Raw genomic sequence first — 26,164 nt, forward strand, 5'->3', positions numbered from 1 at the left:
GAAAAAGGGGGGCGGAGCTGGGGATGTAGCAATCCCCAGTAGCAAAATCAATATAAATAAATAAAAATAAGTAACAAACACATTTCCCCCTTCTCAGCAGCCAGCAGAAGGGATAGGTCCAGGGCTAGGGCTGCAGAGAGACCAAGGCTGAGGAGCCAGGCAGCAGCTGGAGGGAGGAGTGGCCAGGGCTCCAGGAAGCCCAGCAGGGTTCATTTTAACCCTGGTAAGTGGCCTTATCTCACTCTGCACTTTCTCTGGCAAAGGTTTGATCTTTAACTGGGTCCTACATGTGATATGCGGACACCTTGGTCCTTGCTCATGTGTGAAATCGGAGTTGGAGTAGTTGGTGGGTGTGTGTAAAGCCTTGCAGAGCTGAAACCTGAGTCCAACAAATGAGTCTCGCTTGCAGAGTTCATAATCTCTATTTTCAGCCCAGGTCTCTCGCCTGGCTCCCGAAGCATACAGCATTCCAAGGCCCCGAAGCCACTTCTTAAGGTTCCACTGCACTCCCAAGTCAGTGCATATTAGAACCTGTGCTCACGCTCAACCACTCACGGGGACTTCATTTACTGTCACTCCAGCCTAGGCCCTCAGAAATCATCTTTGTCTTCTCCGTTCCTCACACACAGGACTGAACCTCTTAAATTTCCTTCATATTCCCTTTGCTTCCTTATTTCAAGCTTCATCGTCTCTCACATGAAACACCAGCAAGGGCTACGTCAACTAGCTTTGTTTTGAGACTGTTTCGCTTTGTAGCCCAGGCCTAAACTTGCTGGGAACCTCTTGGCTCAGCCTCCTGAGTGCTGGGATCCCAGGCATGCGCCACCATTCCCGGTCTGGCTTTTCTGAGGAGATATGGTCTTGGTGTGTAGTCCAGGCCAGCTTCCAACTCACAGTGCAGTCTCGATCTCCCTGCCTCAGTTTCTTTGGATTACAGGTGGGCACCACCATGCCTGACTACTTCCCTCAATGATACAAATGTAATCACACACCTGTTAAACTTTCCCTGGCTCTCCTTTTCACAAAAACAAAATAAAAATCAGAGTAGCTTCAGGCCTCAGCTCCGCTGAAAAGCCAGTCTTACCTGACCACCTTAGCTGTAGCTGACCTCCCCCATAATTCCCTCATCTGGCTTATTTTGTTCATAGCTCTTAGCAAAATCTTAACTCCCTTGTCTGTCTGTTTGTGCATTTACTATCTGTCCTCCCTCTGCCCTTTTTTGAGTTCCCTGTGGGTCAGGGATTTTATTCACAGTGGACAGTAACACACTCCTGCCACCCCACCTTAGCACAGTAACAGTAGGGGCAGGTGCACCACAACCACTCAGGGATGAAGACCCTCATCTGCCTCACACAGACCCTGGCCATATTCCTACCACCACATTCCCCCACAACACTCCTTGTTGTCGTCACTTCAAAGTTACCTTTCTCCAAGTAAACATTAAATGATTTGACTTTTCTTTCTTTTCTAATTGCTCCCTTTACCCGGTATGCCCCTGTCCTCCTCTGCCCACTTAGCAATTCCTAACTTTTCTACCGAGGTATTTCTAAAGTCACTTTTGGGGGGGGGGGCGGGACAGGGTCTATGTAATTCAGGCTGGCCTTGAACTCTGTGTCCCCAGGCTTGCTTCAAATCCATGATCCTCCTGCCTCAGCCTTCTGAAATGCTATCATGACAGGCCTGTGCCATCATGCCGGGTTCCAAAGTTATCTCTCGTGTGAAGTCTACTATGACTCCTTCTCCAAGTATATTAAGTATATGTAGTTTCTTATGAATGTCTTCAGCAAGTAGCGTGGTATTAAGGATGTCCTAGGTACTAAATAAATATTCATTGGTTTTGCTATCTAGCTTTCTCTCTCTCTCACCAAAGTGTTGAAGCAACTATAAACAAAAATCATGGAAGGGCCGGGCATGGTAGTGCATCCCTGAAATCCCAACACTTAGGAGGTTGAGGCAGGAGGATCCCAGCAAGTTTGAGGTCAGCCTGGGCTACACTGTGAGTGCAAGGCCAGCCTGAACCACACCAGGAGACCCTGTATCAAAAACCAAACCAAACCAAACCAAACCAAAAATCCCCCCAAAAAAACAAAACCAAAGAAGTTTGATGTTCATACCCCTCAACCCCCAGGGTCCTGCTACTTGCCCAGGATAGCCTTAAACCTGAGATCTTTGTGCCTCAGCCTCTTGAGTATCTGGGATTACACGCTTTGCCACTATGCCCTGGTCCTCCTTTTTCACCGCTTTCTGAGGTGTCTGGCAGAGGACAGCATGAAGTGGTCTCCTTTTCTTGAATTCCTAAAGAACATCTTCAGTACACATCTTTATGAACAACTTTTAAGACCATGGGCTTAAAACATTACTGATTTCTCCAGATCTTAGATCTTCAATTTATTATTTCTTGTACTAGGGATTGAACCTAGGGCCTTTACACTGAGGTACATTCCCAGACTTTTATTTTTAGGCAGGGTCTCCCGAGGATTTACATATATATGTATATATTTGAATATGTTAACATATTTAAATTACATTTATATACGTTTTATTTTTAAGGGTGTTTGAGTTTTGGTTAAAGTAACTTTTCCCTAGTTGAGCCCCCTCCCCCCATTAACCGGTGTGACAGCTCGGAAGGTGGAACGTGATGTAATTTTAAGAGGAAGTAAGTATGTTGCTGAGGGCAAAGGAGGGAACATAATTCCTGGTCCCACCCAAGTGATAAATAAAGAGGGGAAAACACAGCCTCGGGGGTAAATTATGGCCGGAAACAGCCTTTGCCATAAACTCCACTGGTTGCTGATGGCTTTTTCAAGTAGTCCCAATGCACTGTTCGTTAAAAGTAAAATTAGCTCAGGTTCCAGAATTCGCTGTCGTCTCAGTCCCATGCCGCAAATGTGCACCCAAGAAATACTCGTTGAGAGTCGGCGTAGAGGCATCAGGAGCGACCGGCCTGGCGGCGGGAAGAGGGAGTCCCGGCAACGGCGAGGCGGCGCGGGAGCCGGGCTCTATGCTAGGCGCCTCTGGCAGGCACGCAGAGGTCTCCACTGCCTTTGAAGTTCGTGTCACTCCCACTTCCAGGAAAGCAGGTGCCGGCTGAGGGACTGCAGACCCCAGGCAGCGACCAGCGCGGCCGGCGGGACAGCACGTGGTGCACGCGTGGGCGCACCGGCCCTGCTAGCGCCGCCGCCGGCGACGGGGAAGGCGGGTCCTCAAAAGCGCCGGAAGCAGTGCCCCGCGGGGGCTGGGACCTCTCTGGGCTGCACCTCCCCACCGGTCAGGAGAGCGTGCCCGCTGGAAGGGACAACCAACTTGCCACCTTGAAGCCTCCCGGACCGCTCCCACCCATCACGCGACACCCAGACTGGGAGTTTGAGAAGATCCGGATTGATATCGCGGGCCCGCCGCCACCGCCTGAACTTCGTTTCCCGCGAAGCCTTGCGGCGCCGAGTGAGGTGGTGCGCAGGCGCACGCACACCGTGCGTGGTGACGTCAGCAGTTCTAGAACGTTGCTGTGGTAGCGCACGGGCGCCATGTTAGGACGAAGGGGAAGGAGGAGAAGCGCTTAAAGCGGCGGGAGCGGGCGCGGGAGTGGGGTTGGACCCACGGCTGAGGCAGGCTCCCCCTCCCTCCTGCCTCAGTGGATCATGCCCAGGGCGGCAGCGGCGGCAGCGGCAGCGCTTGCGGGGGGAAGTGATTAGGCGGTGCTGGCGCAGGAGACGATGCCGTTGTAAGTGATTCGGGGTCTGTATTCTCACGCCAGCCTGGCCTTGGGGGGCGTCGAGGGGGGAGGGGGCGCGCGAGCCGGGCGCTCGCCCTGAGGGGCGGCAGGCGGGACAGAGGCCCTCCCCGTTCGCCCCGGCTTGGTGCTCGGGTCCTTCACCCTTTCCTGGCCGGGTCGGCTGCCGTCGGGCCGGGGGCTTCTCCTTCCGGAAGAGCGCGGCATCCTCCGGCCCGGCCACTCCCGCCTGCGCCTAGTGGGAAAGCAAAAACAAAAGCAAAAGTGCGCTGAGACAGAACGGTGCGGGGCGGCGGGGCAGCAGGCCCAGCTCCTCGTGGGCTCCGCGCTGGGCTCGCCCGGCCGCCTCCGGGCCCGGGTTCCGAGCTCCGTCTCCTCCGCTCGTCTCTGTCCTGCCTGCCGGCTTTCAAGATGCTCCTGTCGTGCGCGGGAGTCGCCCCACTTCCGCTTCCCTTGCCGAATAGGCTTGAGCAGGCGTGAAGAGCCCAGTTTTGAGCGTTGAGCCCGGTTCTTTGGGTCCCCCTCGTTCCACCTCGTCCCCAGTCTTCCGCAGCCTTCCCTTCGTGCCCTCCTCGGAAAGAGGGAATGAATGTTAGGCGTTGCCCACCCTGTGTGGTTTTCTTGGGGTGGCTGGGTTTCATTCTCCGACCTCCCTCCGTCTCTAGTGTTTTTTCTCTGATTGTGGACTTATCCCTGCTGAGCCCAGTGGGCCGATATCATACAGTGTGTTACCTTAAGAGGACTTTTAAGAGTTTCCCTCTCCTTCCTGTCTGTAAGAATGAGATGTTAGTTTGAGAATTCATGAGTGGGATCAAAAAGTAGGTTACAGGTTTTAGTCTGTTTAAATTCTGCAGTGTAGAGGCCTAAACTGTGAGACTGCATTTCTTGCAGACTGTGCGCCCCTTAAGAGGACTGAATTTTTCCATCTTTATAGTCCTAAAAGGAAGCATGTAATTGACAGTTTTGATTAAACCCAGGATAGCGTCATGATTTCTACACAACTAATCTAGTGACCTTTTAAAAAGCCTAACTTTTAAAAAAGTTTCTTTCTTGCCTTATGACTGATAATAATTTGACATTTGTACATTTGTATGTATGTATGTATGTCTCTTTACAGGTGAGACTTTAACATGAGCCTTAATGACGTATTCCAAGTTTTATATAATTAAAAATGAATTTCACGGGCCGGGAATTTAGCTCAGTGGTTCCGGCACCTGCCTCGAAAGCGCAAGGTCCCGAGTTCGATCCCCGGTACCAAAAAAAAAAAAAAAAAGAATTTTACGACTTAATCCTTTCTCATGCCCCAGGTTCACTCACTCGCCCCTGACATTTTGTTTAGAGGCCTGTCAGTGTATTATTTCTGTAATGGAAACATTGCTCAGGCTTAATTATCATACAGAGGGAGGTTTAAAATCTGCAGGGTTGATTCATTTATTCATGGAATGGTAGGGGTACTGGGAGGATGAATCCAAAGATTTTTGTGGTGTTTTTTCAGTTCAGTAGGAATTCAAATGAACCTATGCATTCAGGGCTGGGAATATAGCTCAGTGGTAGAGCATTTGCCTAGGGCTGTTGAGACCCTGGTTCAGTAGTGTCACGTGATGACTGTCTGAACTGACTTTTTAGCCCCATTTTTGTAAAGGGATTTCTTTTATAATCATATCAGTATTAAAAACGACAAGAAATGCACATCGTAAAGAAAAGGTTAGCCAGGTGAGGTATCCCACGCTTGTAATCCCAGCACTTGGAAGGTTGAGTGAGGCCAGAGGATCACTGTAAGTTCTTACCAGCATGAACTATATGGTGAGGACCCTGTCTCAAAACACCAAAGAGCCCGGAAGATGTGATGCCGAATTCCTGTAATCCCAACACCTGAGAGGCTGAGGCAGGAGGACTGGGGGGAGTTCAAGGCCACCCCGAAGTAAATAGTGAGACCCTGTCTCAAAAAAATAGGAAGAAAAAAAAACACAAAGGAAAAAGAAGAAAAGGCTTTAGTGAAAAAATATAAAAATTTTGTCCTTTTTGCTAAAAGGACAAATTAAAATGTTAAACTTTTTCCCATTTTTGAAGGGAGGAAGGTGTAAATTTCCATTTAATTTTCGAAAACATGTACTAAAGTTGGACTCATTCAGAGAAGATTGGCATGGTCCTTGCTCACAGATAAAAGATAAACTTTCAATAAAGAAAATGCTTCAAATTTTTTGCGAGTTAGTTCGAATGTGTAGAACAGAAGAGTTAAGATAGATTCAGACAGAGATACTGCCTTTCCAATGTTTTTCTTGAGATTTGAAGTATATGGCCAGTTTTTCATTTTCTCCTATTTCTAATCATAAATATACTATGGTTGTTTTAGAATAGATAATAGATCAAAGACTGTTGAAGAACATAAGTCGTCTTCCTCATTAATCTGCCTCTCTTTAACTTTTTTTTTCCTGGGATACTGGAGGTTGGACTCAGGGACTCCAGAATGTTAAGCACAAGCTTGACCACTACAGTACAGCTGAACTTGCTTTCTTTTTCATGTTCTGGGGTCATATTGTCGTTAAGTTTGTTTCTTTCATGCACTTGTTGAATTGTGATTTCCTATTTCTTTTATTTAATATTTACATGCTATAGATTAAGTCCAGAGCCTTGCACATGATAGGCAGGTGTTTACCACGGAATTACAGCCCCAGCCCATTGCCTAGCTATTTTGTATTTGACTTCCAGTTTGAGTTTTGGTATGTTAAATTTGGGTGAGTGAGGTTGGGTAATGGATCCTGTATGAGAGTTGTATTAAGTCATTGCAAGACGTTGTGAACAAATGTCTATATATTTTGTCTAAATTTCATATACAATTATGTATGTAATTTAGGAAATACTGATATGTTTTAAAAGCCATGGTGATGAAACGTCCAAGGAAGTTTTAATAGTCTTAGGATCTATTAATAGAGTACTTCGCTTAAGTACTATTGACATTTAGGCCAGATAATTGCTTTCAGGGGGCTGTTCCATATATTGTGGAGTGTTTTAATAGTATCCCTGGCCTAACACTAGCTCTGTCCCTGTTCTTACTAGATGCTGGGAGCCTCACCTATCATCTTGAGATTTTGGCAGATGTACCCCATGGCACAAAATCTTTTGGTTGAGAACCACTGCATTAAGACAGGGTATAATGCCTTTATGGAAACTACATTGTATTCCTGCCCTGCTCTGCTGTTCAGATCATTTGTTTCAACTCAGTTCTGGCTGTCACACTTAAAAAGACATGAAGAGAATAACCATTATCAGTGACCTAGCATTCATGCCATGTTCAGAGAATCTTGTTGAAGTTAGTGGAAGAGATATTTCAGAAGCCTTAGAGGAGACAGTAGCTTTCCTCCCAAACACTTATGAGTGCTAATTTTGTTAGTCATAAAAGGTGGAACTGGAATCTCCTGGTTGATAGGAATGCTGAGTAGCAGTGTTTCTCACAGTGAGACCTGTGGATGTTTGAGGGGAGAGGAGTTGTCATTAGGATCCATTTATTTATTTTTGAGACAGGGTCTTGCTATGTAACTCAGGCTGGCCTAGAACTCGCAGATCCTTCTGCCTCAGCTTGCCTAGGATTACAGGCACAAGCCACCACTCTGGGCTGATACTTGTCTTAATGAGTCTGGTTTATTTCACTTAACATTATGATCTCTAGTTTCATTCATTTTTCTGCAAAAACAATTTTGTTCTGACTAATCCATTGCACATATATGCCACACTTTATCCATTCATTTGTTGATTGCACCTAGGCTGATTCCACAACTTGGAGAATTTGACTCAGCTCAGATTTTAAGATTTGGAGATTTTATTTTATTTTATTTTTTGATTTGGAGATTTTATAGTGAATTGCAGGCAGCCACGTAAATATTGGCTATGGTTTTGGAATGCAGTGTTTTATCTTAAGCATGATTTCAGTTCATACTTTTTTTTCCTTCCCTTAAGCACTGAAGGTTGAACTCAGAACCTTTACACTACATCCTCACCTTTTTTTTTTTTTTTTTTTAATTTTGAGACAAGGTCTCACTGTGTCATTAAGTTTCCCTGCCTGGGCTTGAACTTGCAATCCTCCTGCCTCAGGTTGAAAAGTGCTGGTACCACCATACTTGGCTGGCTGTTCATGCATGAATTTTTGATACAGAACTTGAGGGGAGATAGTGGAATTGAGTAAATTTATGACCTATTTAATTCTTATTCCCTGATCTCTGCCCCCCAACCCCCAGCTTGATAACTTACAATGTTTTGACTTAGAGCATTCTGTTCTTGTTAGGTAACTAAGTCAGCTTTAAGTTAACCTTACACTTAGATCTTATCTTCATTTGCATTTAGGCGGGTTTATAAAAACTGCTTTCTGACAAAATGAGGCCATTTAAATTCTCAGCTATTTCTCATTTCTTGTGTCTTATTCTGTATATTCAGTATTCTGCCTGGCAGCTTTTAAATAATTGCACGGTCTGAGCTTATGGGTTACGTTGCAGGAGATATTGGAGGTCTTCCTTCGAGCTGGTTAATTTGAAGTTCCAAGTAGCCCGTTGGGCAAGGCTTTAAAGGGGTTATGTTGTACATTGGTGCTTAAATTAGCTCTGAATTTCATGTTTCACTTACTGTGTACTTTATCCCACCTCCTGTGGACCCTATTGGGAACCATGTTGATTAGTTCAGATGGAATCTGTTTATATGTGACTTAAGAGTTAATTTTCCTTGAGTACCTTGTTATATGCCTATAATCTCAGCACTTATGTGGCTGAAGCTAGAGGATTGCCTCAGTCCACAAGTTCAAGATCAGCATGGGCAACATAGTGAGACTTCTGCCCCCGCACCCTAGTTCATTTTCAAGCTGTTTTTTTGAGACAGGATCTTGCTGCTTAATTCAGGCTGGTTTTGAACTCTTTAGCTCAGGCAGGCCTCGGATTTGCAGAAATCTTCCTGCTTCAGCCTCTCAACTGCTAGGATTATAGGCATGTGCTACCATGCCTGCCTCTTTTGTCTTTTTTTTTCTCCCCTGTCTTCTGTATTGAGCCCAGGTCCTTCACGCTGAGCTATACATCCCCACCCCTTTTTGTATTTTATTTTGAGATGAGGTCTCCCTGTGTCACTAAGTTGTGCAGGCTGGGTTCAAACATGTAATTCTTTCCTTCCGCCTCCGTGAGTGCTGGAATTACAGACATGTGGCACCAGATCCAGCTCAAACTGAAGTTTTTGTGTGTAGGATGTTTAAATTTCAAATTACTTACTGGTAACATACTGTATTATACTTGTAGTATACATGGTACCATACTATATGTCTTAGAACCTAAAATGTTAGATATTCTCTTTCCCCTCTACCCTCTTAGAGGGCTTCATACATACATGTGCTCTGTCACTGTACTATATCCCCAGCCCTTTTTAAATTTGAGATAAGGACTTCCTGAGTTGCCCAGGCTGGCCTTGAATTTGCTATCTTTCCGCCTCAGCTTCCCCAGTAGCTGGTATTACAGGCATGAGCTGCTGTGCTGACTCTCTGTCTTCTCCGCTCCCCTTTCACCCCTCCCCCCAAGGTAGGGTACTATTATGATGTCCAGCCTGGCTCTGAACTCTTGGGCTCAAGGATCCTCCTTCCTTCACCTTTTGAGCAGCTGGGACTACAGGTGTGTTCTACAGCACCTGGCTTTTAGTAGGTATTTTTAGTGATTCTGTGTTGATATTTAAGGCCATTTACAGATTTTGGGTTGTAGGCCTGCGTTATAATCTCATTTGTGAAAATACAAGGATTTGGGAAAGAAAAAAAAAGGTAGATTTGTTAAATACCTTTTCTGTCACAGATGGATTTGAAATTTGTATTTTTGTCTATATTTCATCCAAAAACCAACTTTTGTATCTTGTGAGTTTTTGGGTTAAAAATAGTGTTGCCCGGCATAATGGTGGACATAGGTAATACTAGCTTCTCTGGAGGCTGTGTAAGGAGGATCACAAGTTCCAAGGTCAGCCTGCCTAATTTAGCCAAGACCCTAAAACATAAAAACGTCTAGAGGTGTAGCTCAATGGTAGAGAGCTTGCCTAATGTGGATCAGGCCCTCGGTTTGATCACCAGCACCCATCCCTCCAGAAAACAATTATTTTGATTGTGAAAAACATTTCTTTTTCCTAGGTGAGGTAGTGCATGACTGTAATCCCAGCACTCCGGGAGGCTGGACAATTTAGCAGTTTAGACTCTGTCTCAAAATAAAAAGCCAGGCATGGTGGCACATGCCTATAATCCCAGGCTGAGGCAGGAGGATTGCCGCAAATTCGAGGCCAGCCTATACCACAGAGTGAGTTTGAGGGCAGCTGGAACTACATAGCAAGACCCTGTCTCAAACAAAACAAAATAGGGTGGAAAAAAAAAAAAGGCTGGACATATATACAACTCTGTCTCTGGTACAGGGTGGGGGGATCATTCCTGGAGTTAATGTATGTAATACTATATTGTAGTACTTTTTTTTTTTTTTTTTTTGGTACCGGGGATTGAACTCAGATCCTTGCACCTGCACAGCAGGCGGTGAAACCACTGAGCTAAATCCCTGGCCCTCTGTAATACTTTTTGACTATTCTTTTCTGATACATTTTAATATTTTAAAAAAGTATTTCCAGAATTATTTAAGTAGTACTTGACAAGTTGATGTAGGAGTGCTACAGTTTGGATGTTTTTCCCCCTTTCAGCCAGTCAGGCAACTGAACAGTTATGGATACCCTTTAGGAAAGGAAGAAAATTAACCTGGCCATTGCAGTAATTGAATGACAGGTACCCTTTCCCTTCTACAAACAACCTTGAGTTTACAGTTTAGATTTGTGCTTCCTCATACTTTATTCCCTTTGAGTATAAACTATTACATCATCTTTATTGAGCCTCTGTTGCTGCTTGCTGGGTATTGTCTGAGTGGTTCCCTGGAATACATATTTAAGAAATACAGCTGTTTTCTGAATATACTTAGTACCACTTAACACCCAACATGTGGTGGCTGGTCAATTAGTCATTCTTAGAATAATTTCTTAGCAAACAAATTACCTTGGTTATTTGCTTGCCTGTAAGCTATCAAACACCATACTCCTTGTGAAATACTGTATTATGTTTCTGCTATGATTTTATTTAGTGCATATTGAGATACTTTAGCATAATCAGTTGTCCCTTTTTTGTCAGAGTCCTTTTTTCCTACTTAACCTGAATGGGCATGATTCGTTCAAGGTTGAACAGCAAATATACTTGGAATTGTTAAATAAGTTATTTTAAATTTCTTGATTGCTTACAAAGGATATTTATAGTCAAACTTTCAATTCTAACCTTATAGAAATGTATTTTCTATTGGATATTAGGTATTCTTAGGCAGTTGATCTTGTTGAAATAGTGTGGGCCACAACTTGTTCACATGTGTGGTATGAAGAGGAAAGAGATTCATAGTCAGAGCTTTGTATAAATCGGGATGCAGAATACTATTAATTATTTGGAAAAAACACCATGGAGATAACATTGTCCTTTGTGTGTTGGTCACCTGCTAACTTTCCCCTATACATAGTAATGATTCTGTTTATTTTTTTAAAGCTTTAGGTTTGTAGTTATATTTAAGGATCCAAATTCCAGACTTAAATTTGAGATTGTCATGGAGAACAGACTATCTTAAACATCTTACACATATTTCTGATGTTAGCATTGTCTTTCATACATATTTAGCCAAATGAATACTTTTTTCACAATAAGCTAAAAGGTGCTTTTAGGAAAGTTGGATGGATGAGCAGTTTCCTGGAGCAGTAAATAAGATTTGCTTTGGATTTACTGTTTTTTTATTTCTCTCCCTTCCCCTTTTCTCCCTTTACCCATTCCTTATTCTCCTTTCCCCTTTCCCCTTTCTCTCTTTCCCCTTTCAAGATGAGCTCCTACTATGTTGCTCAAGTGATCTTCCCATCCCCGCCTCCCAAATAACCGAATAACTGGGACTACAGGTGTGCATGCTGAGCTCTGGGATTTTTCTTCTTTGTGGTACTGGGGATGGAACCCAGGACCTTTGCACTAAGTTAGGTCTCCAGAAACTCCCCTCCCTTTTTTTTTTTTCTCAGTACCAAGGATCAAACTCAAGACCTTGTGCTTGTGAGGCAAGCTTGCGGTGCCACTGAGCTAACCCCCTTCCCCTTTTTTTAACACAGGGTCTCCCTAAAATCGTTAAGTTACCCAGGGTGGGCTGGAACTTGTTCCAGCCTCACAGGCATGTTGGGATTACAGGCATTCGTCACCATACCAGGGTGGAATTAATTCATTCCTTCTTTCTCTCTTCTTCCCCCTCCCTCACTTTCCTTCATTTCTCTATATCTTCCTGAATTTACCAGACTGGCCTAGAACCTGCCTCAGCCTCCTGGGTAGCTGGGATGACAGATGTGTACCAAGATGCCCAGCAGTGTTTACTATTTCTTTTATCTAAAATGGTGCTGGGGGTCAAACCTAGAGGTGCTCTACCAGCTGCAGCCTCAGCCTTTTTTTAAAAAGACCTAAGCTGCCCAGGTGTCTAGTTTGTACTCTCCTGCTTCAGCCTCCCTCAGTGGTGGAATTACAGACATGTGCCACCAAGCTTGGCTTGTTTTTACTGTTTATTATCAAAGAAGGCTGTACTGAAAAATTCCATTAAAATTCTTAGTTTATTTCACCTCTTTAAAATAATGCTATTTCTTTGCCTCCCTCATTCCCTTCTTTCCCAGCCTCTCCCCCATTTGCCCTCTCTTGTCCCTCTGGTCATTCAGACTGGCCTGGCTATGTAGTAGAGATTTAGGCCTATGCCACCATGCCCAGCTCTTGTGTGTTTTTATTAGCCTAAATTGAGGTTTTCTTTCTGTTTTATGGTGCTGGGGACCATCCCAAGGCCTTATGTGTTCTAGGCTGGTACTCTACAGCTGAGTCGTATTCTCTAGGCCCTGAGTTTTAAACTGAGAAATTGTTTGTTGTCCCTGGCTGCCAGGGAATGATTTTAGCCTTCTTGCTCTTATTTGAATTTAAAGTGCATAATACGACTAGATGACTTTTTAACCTTTGTATGATCATTAATATTTATCTTTAAAAAAGTTTCACAAATTAGAGCTGGGCATGGTGGTGACACCTGTAATCCCAGGCTAGGCAGAGGGATCTTGACAGCCAGGCCAGCCTGAGCTACACAGACAGACCCTCTGAAAACATACAAACACAGAACAAAACATTTTTTAAAATGTTTATAAAATGTAACGTGAAATTCACCCGTCTCGGTTCTACTTGGTGTTTTTATGTGACTAGCTTTTTAAGAAAATAGAAGGCTTGTTGGACCTGGTGGTGCATGCACATAGAAGGGTGGGGTACAGAGAATCCAAGACCAACCTGAACTATGTAGCGAGACCCTGTTCTTAAAAAAAAAAGGGTAGGTGTTGTGAAAGATGTACAGAGGCACCTCAATGTAGTGCTTATGATTGTAGGTTCTGGAGTCAGACCTCTGGATCCATAGTCATGCTTTTCTCTGTTTCTTCATCTGTAAAATGGAGACATTTAATACTGGAGTTTGAATAATTGAGAATAAAGTGTCACACCACCCTAGTATATGTTGAAATTCAGGAACTGCTAACTATAATCATATTTGTCTTCTATAGGTTCTTTTTACTGATATATCCTGGGCATTTTTTCATGCTTCTACATGTACTACCTTACTCTGTTCATATGGCATAGTGTTCTTTATAAGCGTACTGTAATTAGTCTTATATTGATGAGTATTTTTGTGGTTTCCAGTTTGTTTCACTGCATTGCCTGTGAGCGCCTGCAACAAGCCTGAAGTACCTTTTTGTGTTATTCCTATGAGAAGGCTCAAATTTCAGAACTGTGGGGTCGAGAGAAAGAATTTACAAATGAATGATACCAAAGCTGGATGGCCCCACCTTTTAGGAGCTGCCCTGAAATATACACGTTGCTGTTTCAAGCTTATTGTATGGGAATTGGGTCCCATAGTTTGCCTTCCTAATCCCCTCATCCCTACTCCAGGAGTGGCTGAAAATTGGGATTTTTAATTTTTTTTTTTTTTAAAGATGGTCTCATGTAGTTCAGGCTGGCCTCGGACTCATGGTGATCCTCCAGCCTCAGCCTTGCAAGCTGTGTGCCGCCATCCTGGTTCCCTGTAGTATTTTATGTTTTAAAAGTTGTACATTTACGGATTAAAGAGGCTGGCCCAACCTTTAAGTCTTTCTTTTACTTGGAGTCTTTTATCCTAGATTTGGTGTTTTTTTGTTTTTTTTTTTTAGTAGTTACTGGGATTTGAACCAGGGCCTTTGCTCTGAGCTACATGTCCGGCTGCCATACTTACTTATTTTTGAAACAGGATTTCCTCAAATTGCCTGGGCTGGCACAAACTTGGGGTCTTTCTCTGCCTCAGCTTACCAGAATGTTGGGATTACAGACCTGTGCCACCAAACTCAGCTTTTTCTGTCTTCTGGTCTCCTTAGGTATTAGCCCAGGCTGGCCTGAATTTAGAATCCTCTTGCTTCAATCTCTAGGATTATAGGCATATGCCATCACACCTGGTATGTCCTAGTACTGTAATTTTGTGAGATTGGTTGCTAGACATAAAGTTGATAAATGTGTAATAAAATTTTGCTTTTTTATTGTTTTTTTGAGACAGGGTATCCCTATGTAGTTCAGGCTGGCCTTGAACTAACTATATAGCTCAGACTGGCCTCAAACTCACGGTGATCCTCCTGTTTTAGCCTCCCAAGTGCTAGGATTACAGGCATGCCCCACCATTCCCTGCAAAGTTTGATGGTTATTGCCTTATTTATTTGTTGGTATTTGGGGTGGATGCATGGAGGGCTGAGCTATGTCTCAAACCTTTTTTTACTTTCTATTTTGAGACAAGGTCTTGCTAAATTGCCCAGACCGGGCTTGAACTTGTAATACTGCCTCAGTCTCCAAGAGCTAGGATTACAAGCATGGGCCACCACCCTGCTTTCTCTTTTCTTGACTTTGAGATCAGACTTTGTAAGGAAGACTTGAATGCTATTACCAACAGTTACAGCTTCTAGGAAGCTATGTTTTAGGAAGATAGGCTTGGTGGTAGTGTGCATAGTGAACTACTACAACCAGAAAGTAGGCAATCATGGGTTCAGAAATGTTATTTTCAAAGATGGACGTAGTGCTGTGTAAACATGGCTTTGATGAAAATATTTCCCATTTTCTGAGGAGGAAAAGGTTCTGAAAATACACTTGGTTTCATGCTCTGAACCTAAAAAAAAAAAAAAAAGACGTGTGTCTGTCTGTCTGTCTGTCTTTGGCTATCTTGTGATTTTGAAAAGGAACAAGATTCTTATGTGTAGGTATATTAATATCATATTCTGACCCAGAAATGATCAAAGTGTTTAAAAGAGTGCTTTAGTCATATATTAAAAACAGCAGAATATTCACATCAGAGGTAGGTAAAAGGAGAATAGGGATAGAGATATAAAACAGCAAGAAATAAGGGTAATAAAATTAGTTCTTATGAAAATACCAGTAGAGAATTGGCTAGATGAACATTAGTTTTTAACTACTCAAACAGTATCCTTTTTTTTTTTTTTTTTTTTTTTTTTGGTACCGGGGATCAAACTCAGGAACTTACGCTTGTGAGGCAGGCAGCGGAACCACTGAGCTAAATTCCCGGCCCCTCACTGAATATTCTAGGCTGGCCTCGAACTCGGGGCTGTCCTCCTGCCTCAGCCTCTGGAGTCTACTTTTTTAGAGTAGAATAAGCCGGCGTGGTATGCACGCCTGAGCCAGAAGGATTGCCGCAAGTTGGAGGCCAGCCTGGGTACAAAGTGAGTAAAGGCCAGCCTGAACTGCATAGCAAGACCCTGTCTCAAAACAAAGGGTAGAGTAATACCTGAAGAAGATTAAATACTGGTCAGAATGTTTCTAGAAAGTGATAGGGCAGAGGTCTGCTGTGTTTGGGAATGAGCAGAGGAGCTTTGCATTCCTGGTATAGGCAGCTCTCTGGTATGTGGTTCTAGGAGATTGTCAGTGTGTGTGTATAACAGACACAAACACACCCCTTGTACAGGGGATCACATTCAGAACCTTGCGCTTGCTAGGCAGGCACGGTGCCACTGAGCTACATCCCTGGCCCTGTAACAATTCTTATTCTCATGCTTATATTCCAAACTGCCTAATCTGAAGTGTGTAGATTTGTCTTACTGGAAACAGAACAGCAACAGAAAGGACCCACCCCATACAGGTACAAGCACCCAATGATAAATGTAAATGTATTGTATATCTAAAATGTACCAATAAAAGAATTTAAGGAAAAAAAAAAAAAAAGGACCCACCCCAGGCCTAGGCTTGATCTTGATACCTTCTTGCCTCAGCCTCCTTGGTAGCTGAGATTATAGGTATGCACTATCTCACCCAGCTCCTTAAATTGTTTTTGTTACTGTTTAAATTCTTTTTTTTTTTTCTGGTGTTGGGATCAAACCCAGGGCTTGGTTCATGCTACGCATGTACTCTACCACTAAGCTGCATTTCCAAGGCCTATGACTTTATATAATTAATGTTAAATAGAAAATTTAGCTGATCATAGTTTCACAATCTCAGCACTTGGGAGGCTGAGGCAGGAGGAGTGCCGTGAGTTCAAGGCCAGCCTGAAGTATATGGTGAGACTCTCAACCCCCTCTCCCAAAAAAACCCCTAATTTAAAAATAAATGGAAAATTTGAATGGTTAAAGTTCTGCTTGGGATAATTTGGACACTCAGAGCATCTGGCCACCATTTGAGGCGCAAAATACAAGTTTTAACATGTTCCTGCTGGCTTGAACTGCTGGTAGTACATGACTGTCCAATTCAGTGGCTTATACTACTGGTGATATAAACGGATCTAACCATTAAGTCTTTTACTAATAAAATTAATAAAAAGTATAAATGGGCCAAATCTAGTTAGTTGCTTGAATTTGAATTACTACCCAAATAGAAATAATTAATACTATTCATGCTAATTAAAAATTATTACAATAATCATTTAAATTAAAAGAAATTTATATTCATGAATAATGCATCAGTAATTCTCAATTTTAACACAGAAATCTTAAAAGTATCCTGTTGCTTGTGTGTATAATACATATTTACAACTGTACCACAAATTAGCAATATTAATATTTTTTATACCATTTTATTTTTTTCCCTAAGGAATTGTAATACAGGGCATCTGGTCTGCTAAATCAATGCTTTTCTTTGCGTTATTGTAATCAAAGACACGCCTTGGACCCCCCACCCCCATCCCCGCCTCCCCAGTGGTACAAGTGACCTGATGGGACAGTCAGTCATGCGTGTACCACCTGTGGTTCATTCAGGTAGGGTGGGGAGGGGGTGATCAAATTCAAATCAGCCACCTGGCAGTGAGATTATACCAACTACAATCCCTATCACGAACATAAGATTTGTTTCTTCTTAATCAGTTGCAGTTTATTTTTACTTTATGCATATTGTTTCTTGAATTATGTATTTTATATATATATACATATGTATAACAGATACATTTTATGTATGTGCTTCCTTGAATTAAATGGAATAAATGTAGTTTTTATCTTAGTTTATAATTTGAAGCCTAGATAATGTGGCTGTGTTTTGAATAAATAAAATATCTCAATTTATGTGATTTATTTCCCCATCAAAATGTTAATGTGGGGCTGGGGATTTAGCTCAGTGGTTTCGCCACCTGCTGTGCAAGCGCAAGGACCCGAGTTCAATCCCTGGTACCAAAAAAATAAATGTTAATGTGGAGCCCAGTGAGGTGGTACATATCTGTGATCCCAGCAGTCTGAGGTTGAGGCAGGACACTTGTGATTTCGAGACTAGCCACGGCTGCATAGCTACATAGCAAATTCATTGCTGGCCTGGTCTATATAGTAAGACACTCTGCAAAACAAAACAAAAATAAAACACAAAGCCCACAAAATGATGTGAGTGCTAATGTAGGCATTAGGATCAACAGCTTTGTGTGATTTTATAAGTCTGAGCCTGTGTCCTGATACTCTGCTAAGCTAGTTGAAGTAAACAGGAACTAAGCATTGATTTATGTGGCAGTGAAAAATTTGAAAGTTTGGGACAGAGACGAGGAATCTTAACTCCAGAGAATGAGTATTCATATTTTGTTAATGATACACACTAGGAATTTGACCCTTTCAGAATGGAGAAGAATTTAAAGAAAAGTATTATCTGCACAAAACACAAAGAGGTTTATTTTGCTTGAAGCTACAAAAATATGATTTCAACTTACACTTGAAAATTCATTGCTCAGATCAAGTCTAGCCTAGACACTGAAATTTATTTACACGTTTGAAAAGCATTCAGTCACTCATGTTGGACCACACCTATAATCGCAGCATTCTGGGAAGCTGATAGAGAAAGTTTTCAGATTCCAGCCAGGCCTGGGCAGTTTATCAGACCTGTGTCTAAATTAAAGGGGTTGGTGGTGGTACTAAAGATGTAGCTTAGTGTGAAGGGCCTGGGTTCAATTCCTAGCGCACACCCCCCCCCACATTTATAATTCTAGCATAATCATGGAGGGCTGTAGTTTACTTGGAGAAAATCCATGAAGAAACAAGCAGCACTAGAAAATACAGTTAGGCTATGTGGTCAGTGTATTTTTAACATTTAAATACTTGGAGGGGGGCCTTTGAGACAGGGTCTCATTATGGATTTCAGGCTGACCTTAAATTGTAGCCGTCTTCCTGCCTCTGTGCACACCCAGCTGAGATCCTTAAAATTTTAAGCACACAATACCTTATTGTTAAAAGTATTTAGATGCTGCCAGGTGTGGTGATTGCTTGTAACTCAGCAATCCAGGGGCTGAGGCAAGAGAATCGTCTTGAATTTATGGCCAGCCTAGATGGGCCCATAAGGAGATCTTGTCTCAAACCCCTCTTCCCATATTAAGAATCTCATGTTAAGTAATGTTACTACAACAAAGGGATACAAGGAAACTTGGAAGTAGCTATCTTTATTATGTTGATTGTGGTGATGGAAACATACAAGTGTATGCATATGTTCAAACTCTACAAGTTGTATATGTTACTATATTCAGTTTTTTGGCACATTATGTTCCAGTAAAAGCTGCATAAAATAAGACTGCTTCAGAAAATAAGTAAATATTTTAACTGCAGTCTATTTATATATAGTGTGAGGGAGGGTTCTCATATCATTAAGTGGTTGTGAGAGCCACCTTTTTGGTGTCAGTTTTGAGGAACCACGACGATAGCCATTTGTTGATTAACCCTTGGAGCATAACACTAATTTTGTCGTAGTGCATAAATGTGGGTCTGTTAGACCCAGGTTTATTTATTTATTTTTAGTTTTTGTACCAGGGAATCGAACTTGGGTCCTTGCACTTGCGAAGGCAGGTGGCAGAACCACTGAGCTAAATCCTCGGTCTCCAGGTTTATTCTTTAAAGCATTTCTATTGGTGAATTATTTTAATTTTATGAGTTTTATTGTATTAAACAATGAGTACTTAATAGGAAAATCACAAAAATGTTGAATTTTTAATATATATTGTTTATAAAAAGCATCAAAATTTTCAACATTGATTTTTTTTTTTTTTTTTTTTTTTTTTTTGGTGTACAGAGTCTAAAGAACAGCACAGCCAGGGATGTTACTCAGTGGCACTGTGCCTGCCTTGCAAGCGCAAGGTCCTGAGTTTGATCCCCATTACCAAAAAAAAAAAAAACCACAAATAAATTCAGGGCCGGGGATTTAGCCCAGTGGTTCCGACACCTGCCTCGAAAGTGCAAAGACCGGAGTTCGATTTCTGGTACCCCCCCTAAATAAATAAATAAAATTTTTATATGAAGTACAATGGAAATACCAATAACACTTTACCAAAAAAAAACTTTACTTCAGTTGTCACACCCAAGGCAGTCTGCACACAGCAGCATGTTCCATGCACAAGTATTGCTTACACTGACAGCACGTGTGTTTCATTTCCTGTCCTTTTAGGGCACACAGGCATCTGGTTTCCTGTTGGTTGCAGTAGTTCTTTGTGCTGCTGCGCCTGCCTGTTCCCCTGTCAGCCACCAGTGGGCTCCACGGTTTTTTTGCATAGTTTCCTGGGCAGAAACATTTGGTTTTTCCTAGGCTGTTAATGATCTTTTATGAGTTCTAGTATCAATCCTTAAAGAAAATTTCTCTGTGGTATTTTGCACTTGTTATTTTCTTTGCAAACTATCAAACTATGCCACACATGTTTAGGATCAAATAGAACACAATCATTGGCCAATGCTTTGTGATTCGAGTGACATCTTCGTTGCTACCTAACTCATCAGCAACATCTACTCCACCTTTGGCTTTGTTGTAGAAAAATTCCATCCCAGACTTCCATTTTGTTGAGGTTTCCCTCACGGTGAGTTTTGACATCAGCAGTACCAGTTTGTTTTTCTTTTTCCATATAAGAGGCCAGTGCAAATCTTTCTGAAATCCAAAGATTATACTATACAATTCTCTATACAGTGTTTCCCTACATCATTTCATTTGGAATTTCTGCTTTGCTCCTGAGTACAATTCCTGTACTGGTCAACTTGTGCTCTGTTAGCAAATGTAACATCAGTTGGAAACTGGTAAACCAGTTGTTGAATGTCACATTCCAATTAGTTTCGGAGATGGGACAAACAAGTCTTTTTACATCATTCGGTTTTTTACTATACGAATAAAGACCTGATGGCTCTTCTAGGATAAATGTCTAAATTGAAACCATAATGTCTTCGTATCTACAGAGGCATAAATTTTTTATTTTTTATTTTTTTTTAGAGGCATAAATTTTTATGCCATATTTTGACTCATTGCTTTTCCATAAATGTATTTTTTCTTTCCACAAATACCATGAGAAATCCCTGCTAAGTACAGCAGACCTATGAATGCTTTCAGTTCCACTAGTGAGGTGTCATAATAAGTACATTTTTTGATATGGCTGTTGGTGCATAAAGAACGTTTTGCTTGCATTTCAGCCTTTGTGTATCTCACAGCATCTTGTTTTGTCTTGTTATAATTTCCAGCATTGAATGGCAGTGCTGGCCGTCTGTCCAATACATTTGAACCCCCGCCAAGACCCTCGCTAAATTTTTGGACCCAGTTCTAACATTGGATAATTCCATTTGGTTGCATGGCCATTTTGCAATATTTCGACCAGTCAAATATGTACTCACACTACTGTTTTCTTTGTCATCTGAATCCAGGAGGTCTGCATTCCCTATGTCTGTATCAGTCGATTCTTGCTCCATTTCACTGTCACAGGAACTTTGGCTCACATGGCCAATGTCAAAGTCATCATCATCATCACCACCTTACACCCACCGCACTCTTCTGTTATGAAAACGAGCTTTACCATAATGGATCATCTTTATCATCCATGGATGAGTAATCTAATGATTCACTTTTGACCTCCAAAACTTGCAAATCTGGTTTTTCATGTGCCATTGTACTGAATTGGGCTAATTGTACCAGAAAAATCAAAAGAAAAACTTTTTTTAAACAAATCCTGGAGTGGTGTGTTGGACCCGCTGTGATGCTTTGGATAAACATACGTAAAGCCAGTTAACCAGAGCATAACATGGGTAAAAAATCACATTTTGCCACTTTAGCATACGAGCACACATCTTGCCATTCGTTGTACCAAGTGGATAAACACATAGATTGCTTCCTGTATCCCTCAGGGAAAGGTAACTAAGATGCACAGCCAGCTACAAATTTGCAGTAGAAAAGTAAGGGATAGGTCTGCTGGACCCAGTGTCTTGCTTGAGGGTTAATGAAAAGATGTAGTGACCAAGACATGATGAATTCAGTTGAACTTACTGTATTTTAATCATAGTGGATTCTAAGTTTGAAAAAAAAAATTTTTCTGTAGTCTTAAAAATGCTCAGTGTTTGTGACTATACCAGTTTTGTGAATTCACATCATAGTCTTTCATAGCCATACAATCTTTTGTTTTGTATTGTTTTGAGACAGGGTCTTACTGTGTGGCCCAAGCTGGCCCCAAATTTGAGATTCTTCTGCCTCAGCAAGTATGAGGGAGTCCTGCCTCAGCCTCCCTAGCACTATGATAACAGGTGGTTGGGTTGTGCCCCAATGTAACTTGCTAGGTGTAGAGTTTGGATTAAGAGGAGGAGGAGGTGACCTGATGTGAATTAATTACTACAGGAAATAATAAATCAGATTTATATTTACTCAGTAAAAGTTACTCATCTTAAGATGTGAGAGTACAGAGAAGTAGCTAGTTGGTAACAGCCCGTATGGACTTTCTGACATTCTTCTGTTCAGTGTTACTGACAAGGCACAGTTCATCAGTCACAGTGTAGATCAGAGCCCAGAGGGTATGTACCGTACATGTGTCATGGGAATTACTATGCAGCATTCTTAGATTTATTGAGAGGTAAATTTCTTTGTGCCTATAGTTCTTTCCTCCTAGTTATATTTGTGCGTGCTGTTTGTTTGCACCCACTCTCCCTTTTTTTGGTTTTTTTTGAAACAGAGATAGTTCCATCTGGCCTTGAACTCACTGTATAGCTGAGGCTGGCGATCCTCTTGCCTCAGCCTCTGGAGTGCAAGGATTACAGGTGTGTGCCACCATGCTTGGCTTAAAATTTCAGATGAGGTCCCTTGCTTTGTTTGGTTTTTTTGGTTGTTCTGGCTTCTTAGCCCAGGGTGGCTTTGTGATCCTCCTGCCTTAGCCTCCTAAGTGCTGGGATTATAGGCCTGTGCCACGAGGCCTGGCTTTTCTCTCTCTCTCTTTTTTTTTTAACAGTGCTAGGGATTGACCTCAGGGCATGTATTCTCCAGCTGAATTAATATCCCCGCCCTGTGTTATTTGTGAGCTTTATTCATTGAGTCACATAATAGGTTCCATTTGGGTAATTTCTTTCTTTCTTTTTTGGTACGGGGGATCGAACGGGACCTTGTGCTTGCAAGGCAGCGGAACCACTGAACTAAATCCCCGGCCCCTGGGTAATTTCTTATGTTGGTAAAATAGTTGTTTTTTATGAGCAGATTCATCCATAGTCAGGGGGCTCCAAGGCAGAAACATCATAGTGGAAAGGTCTGGCATAGAAAGCTGTTTAGTTCATGGCAGCCAAGGAGCAGAGCAGGGGAACACCACTGAAGAGGAAGGGCCTTGGAAATACATGTAGTACCCAAGGCTGACCCTCGTGACCCTCGTGACCCTCGTGACCCACTCAGACACACCCAGGTGTGTGTTCTTTGAATCCACCAGACGTTTTCTTACTCCAGTGAAACTGACACATCAGGGCTAACGATCATAATGTGAAAGGGTGGGAGGGTAGCTGAGTGATCGTCAGTGTCTATTCGTATTTTCAGTAGCATAGTTCTAACCTGGAAGCACATGTCCAAAATGAAATTGATTTTGTAGATTGCCTTATATCTGGTATGGTCAGGTGACAAGGTCTGGTAGATGGAAAATTAGCAAAAATGATGGGCGCCTCTGTAGTCAGCAAAAACAGCATTTTTTAAGTATGTTTATCAATGCTTTAGAGCTAACAATGTGATTTTCACTGCTTCAATGGGAAACATTTCTCAAAAGTTTTTTCTGTGTTGTTTTCTCTAGGAGTATATTTGCTGTGTATTTTTACAGCTTAGTGAGGCATTTAGGTGGTGGCAAAGTTAAAATCCTGGGAGGAAAAGGAGAAATAATTTCTTACTGGTTACCTGCTTTTGGTTATCTTTTTTAGTATGACAAAATGTTTCTTGAAAGCAAAATTTTTGTGATACAGCATGGAAGAACTATGTTTAGAAATGTATTTTACTGATGTCGTTTTTTTAAAATCATGTTGATTTGTAAATTGTAGAATTTTTGCAATAATTTAACCCAGTTCCATTTTTAGTCCAGTTACAACACAGGGATCACAACAGACGCAGCTGCCGCCGAAGCACTATGGCATCACCTCTCCTATCAGCTTAGCAGCCCCCAAGGAGACCGACTGGGTGCTGACGCAGAAACTCATCGAGACTCTGAAGCCCTTCGGGGTTTTTGAAGAGGAAGAAGAACTGCAGCGCAGGTAAATGGGCTGTGTATGTCTGTAGGTTAATGTATATTATTTTATTAGTATTGAAATTAATTTTGACCCATTTCTGTACTCCCTTAGAATGTCAGTGTTGCTCTCGCAAATCTGTGTCTGTTTTGTACAAGAGTGCTGCTTAGGACCGGGGATTTAGCTCAGTGGTTCCTCGGCCTGCCTCACAAGCTCAAGGACCCGAGTTCGATCCCTGTTACCAAAAAAAAAAAAAAAAAAAAAAAAAAGAGTGCTGCTTAGGAAAGCTAACTTTTTAATATTTTCTAAATAGAGTTCTCTTCCCTTAATTTTGATATTTTGGTGCTTTGAATAAATTCAGTGTAGAGTAGTTCGGAGAAAGGACAATGTCTTTCCCAGTGAAACATTGCCTGTATATAACTAACTACTGAACATTGCTGATTACTTAAATGTAAAATTTAGGAAAGTACCTATTTAAGACTGTTTTGTTTAACCAGTAGTGATTTGGAAAAACAACTTGATACTTGATAATTATTTTATCAACAGGATTTTAATTTTGGGAAAATTAAATAACCTGGTGAAAGAGTGGATACGAGAAATCAGTGAAAGCAAGGTAAGGTGACATTTTGTATACAAAATAATTTGTTGTAGATAGTTAATGGAACACAGCAATTGTGATATTTGAGTGAATTTAAAGTCTTTAAAGTTGTGTTCGTATTAGACTGATAGCAATTTATATTTTGTTTCTAGTTATTTTAAAAGCAAATAATCAACTGAGATTAGTGATTTTTGTAAGTATTCTTCGATTGCAACATTTCAAAGCTAAACTCAGTAACTAAACTACTCACACTGTTTAGAGAAGCAGTAGACGTTTTCCTGAAAGGGGGGGATTCCTAGCATTCAGAGTCTTGTCTTTTAAGGAATTCTAAAACAATGAGCTAATTTTTAAAAAATGTTTTCGACACTGAATTATCAGACTGTTGATATAGGGTGCACGATCCGCAGATGATATTGGACCTCCACATAATTCAAATAATATAAGAGGGATATCTTATAACTCAACCTGCTAGATATCTTGATACATTGAGTTCATATTCTCTGAAATCAAAGAATGAAATCTAGGAACAGTGGACTTTAAGAGTAGGAAGAATTTATTGAGAGAAAGATAGCTTCTGTCCAAGAGAGACAGAAGGGAGACTGGAAAGTGGCTGCCTGCCCACCCCACTTCTCTAAGGTGTTTTATTGAAGAAAGCCACGAGGTGAGCCCCGGTACAAGGTGGGACAAAACTGTGACCAACCAATAAGTATAGTCACTTTGGTAGTACTGATTAAATGGGGATTGAATGGGGAAGCTAATTGAACCTGGGCCACACAAGAAGTTCCCAGAAGAAATGGGCTAGGGAGGTTTTGGTCCCCACTCAAGGTGGTTGATGCCTGTTTAGAATGCCAAGTACGTGGGTGTAGTTCTTTTTGAATCCTGGCCTTGGTGAATGAGCCTTGGGCCACAGTTGTCTTTATTGCTGAGGGCCCGGCCCTGTCCAATTCTCTTGTAATATTTCCTAGTTAGCTTAGCTGTCTAAAGCAGTATCATTGTTTAGTCTTTTGGTAGCAGCATTCTCTGGGTTTCTGAGTTACTGTGAATACTACACACAACTGGGGAATCCTAGGAAAGGAAATGTTTTTGGTTTGGGTTTGGGTTTTGGGGGGTTTTTTTGAGACAGGCTCTTACTACATAGTTCTGGCTGGCCTCGAACTTGCAGTGATCCTCCTGCCCCAGCCTCCTGAGTGCTGGGATTACAGGTGTGCACCAGTACACCTGGCTAGGAAATGCATTTTTAGAACCCTGCAGAACTGATTTGACTCGCTTTTAAAAATATTGTAAAAAGTGGTAATTTTTCTAGGGTTGTAGAAAATGCATATTCTATAAATGTAGCTGAAAAGTTGATAGAAGAACCAAGGATAGAAGAAAATCTAATAGGGAGAAAGGGTATTAATTTAGGAGAAAAGTTAAAGACTTGTGTTTGGTGAAATTTGTAATGGTGTTTCCTTTGGGTTGGGGGGGGATCTATGTTAATTCTTCCATACTGTTTTTCTTTTGTTTGTTTGTTTTGTTTTTTTGTGGTACCGGGGATCAAACTCGGGACCTTCTGCTTGCAAGAGAGGTGCAGTACCACTGAGCTAAATCCCCGGCCCCTGTTTTCTTAAAGCAACTTATATTTAATTTGAACAACTGATTAGCTTTAGCACCTGGTGTAATAGATGGCACATATGAATCCACTCGTTTAAACGGGCCTTTTTGTTGTGAGGGAAAAAAAGTTTATTCCAGTGAATAGGAACTAAAATCAGAGATCTTCTGGCTGCTAGCTGGGAAAAGCCTAGTTTGTTACATCCGTGTGTGGAGGGGCTGACATTGGGAGTGAG

General features: G+C 41.8%; 1 protein-coding gene and 1 non-coding gene across 16 annotated transcripts in view; both read left to right on the forward strand.

Moving 5' to 3' along the window:
• Positions 1 to 3,478: 3,478 nt before the first annotated feature.
• The window catches only part of Papola (poly(A) polymerase alpha), a 102,262-nt gene continuing 79,576 nt past the window's right edge, over positions 3,479 to 26,164 (forward strand). For 13 of the 15 annotated variants that reach the window (XR_015445129.1, XR_015445130.1, XR_015445131.1 and 10 more), the window contains exons 1-3: positions 3,480 to 3,721; positions 23,597 to 23,770; positions 24,290 to 24,356. Coding sequence is in view for 3 of the 15 variants with exons in the window: in XM_021244529.2 (XP_021100188.1) it covers positions 3,714 to 3,721; positions 23,597 to 23,770; positions 24,290 to 24,356 (249 nt within the window). In the remaining 12 variants the exon portion in view is untranslated. Of the gene's footprint in view, positions 3,722 to 23,596; positions 23,771 to 24,289; positions 24,357 to 26,164 lie in introns of all 15 variants that reach the window. The other 2 variants (XM_013066633.3, XM_087195542.1) reach the window with 1 other exon arrangement.
• On the forward strand, positions 5,821 to 5,932 carry LOC147822823 (U6 spliceosomal RNA). Its single transcript, XR_015445242.1, has one exon. It is a non-coding gene; the product is annotated as a U6 spliceosomal RNA (small nuclear RNA).

The sequence above is a fragment of the Heterocephalus glaber genome, unplaced genomic scaffold, assembly GCF_053883595.1.
Source record: "Heterocephalus glaber isolate CG9 unplaced genomic scaffold, H.glaber_assembly_v1.0 deba00001608, whole genome shotgun sequence".
Lineage (NCBI taxonomy): Eukaryota > Metazoa > Chordata > Mammalia > Rodentia > Bathyergidae > Heterocephalus > Heterocephalus glaber.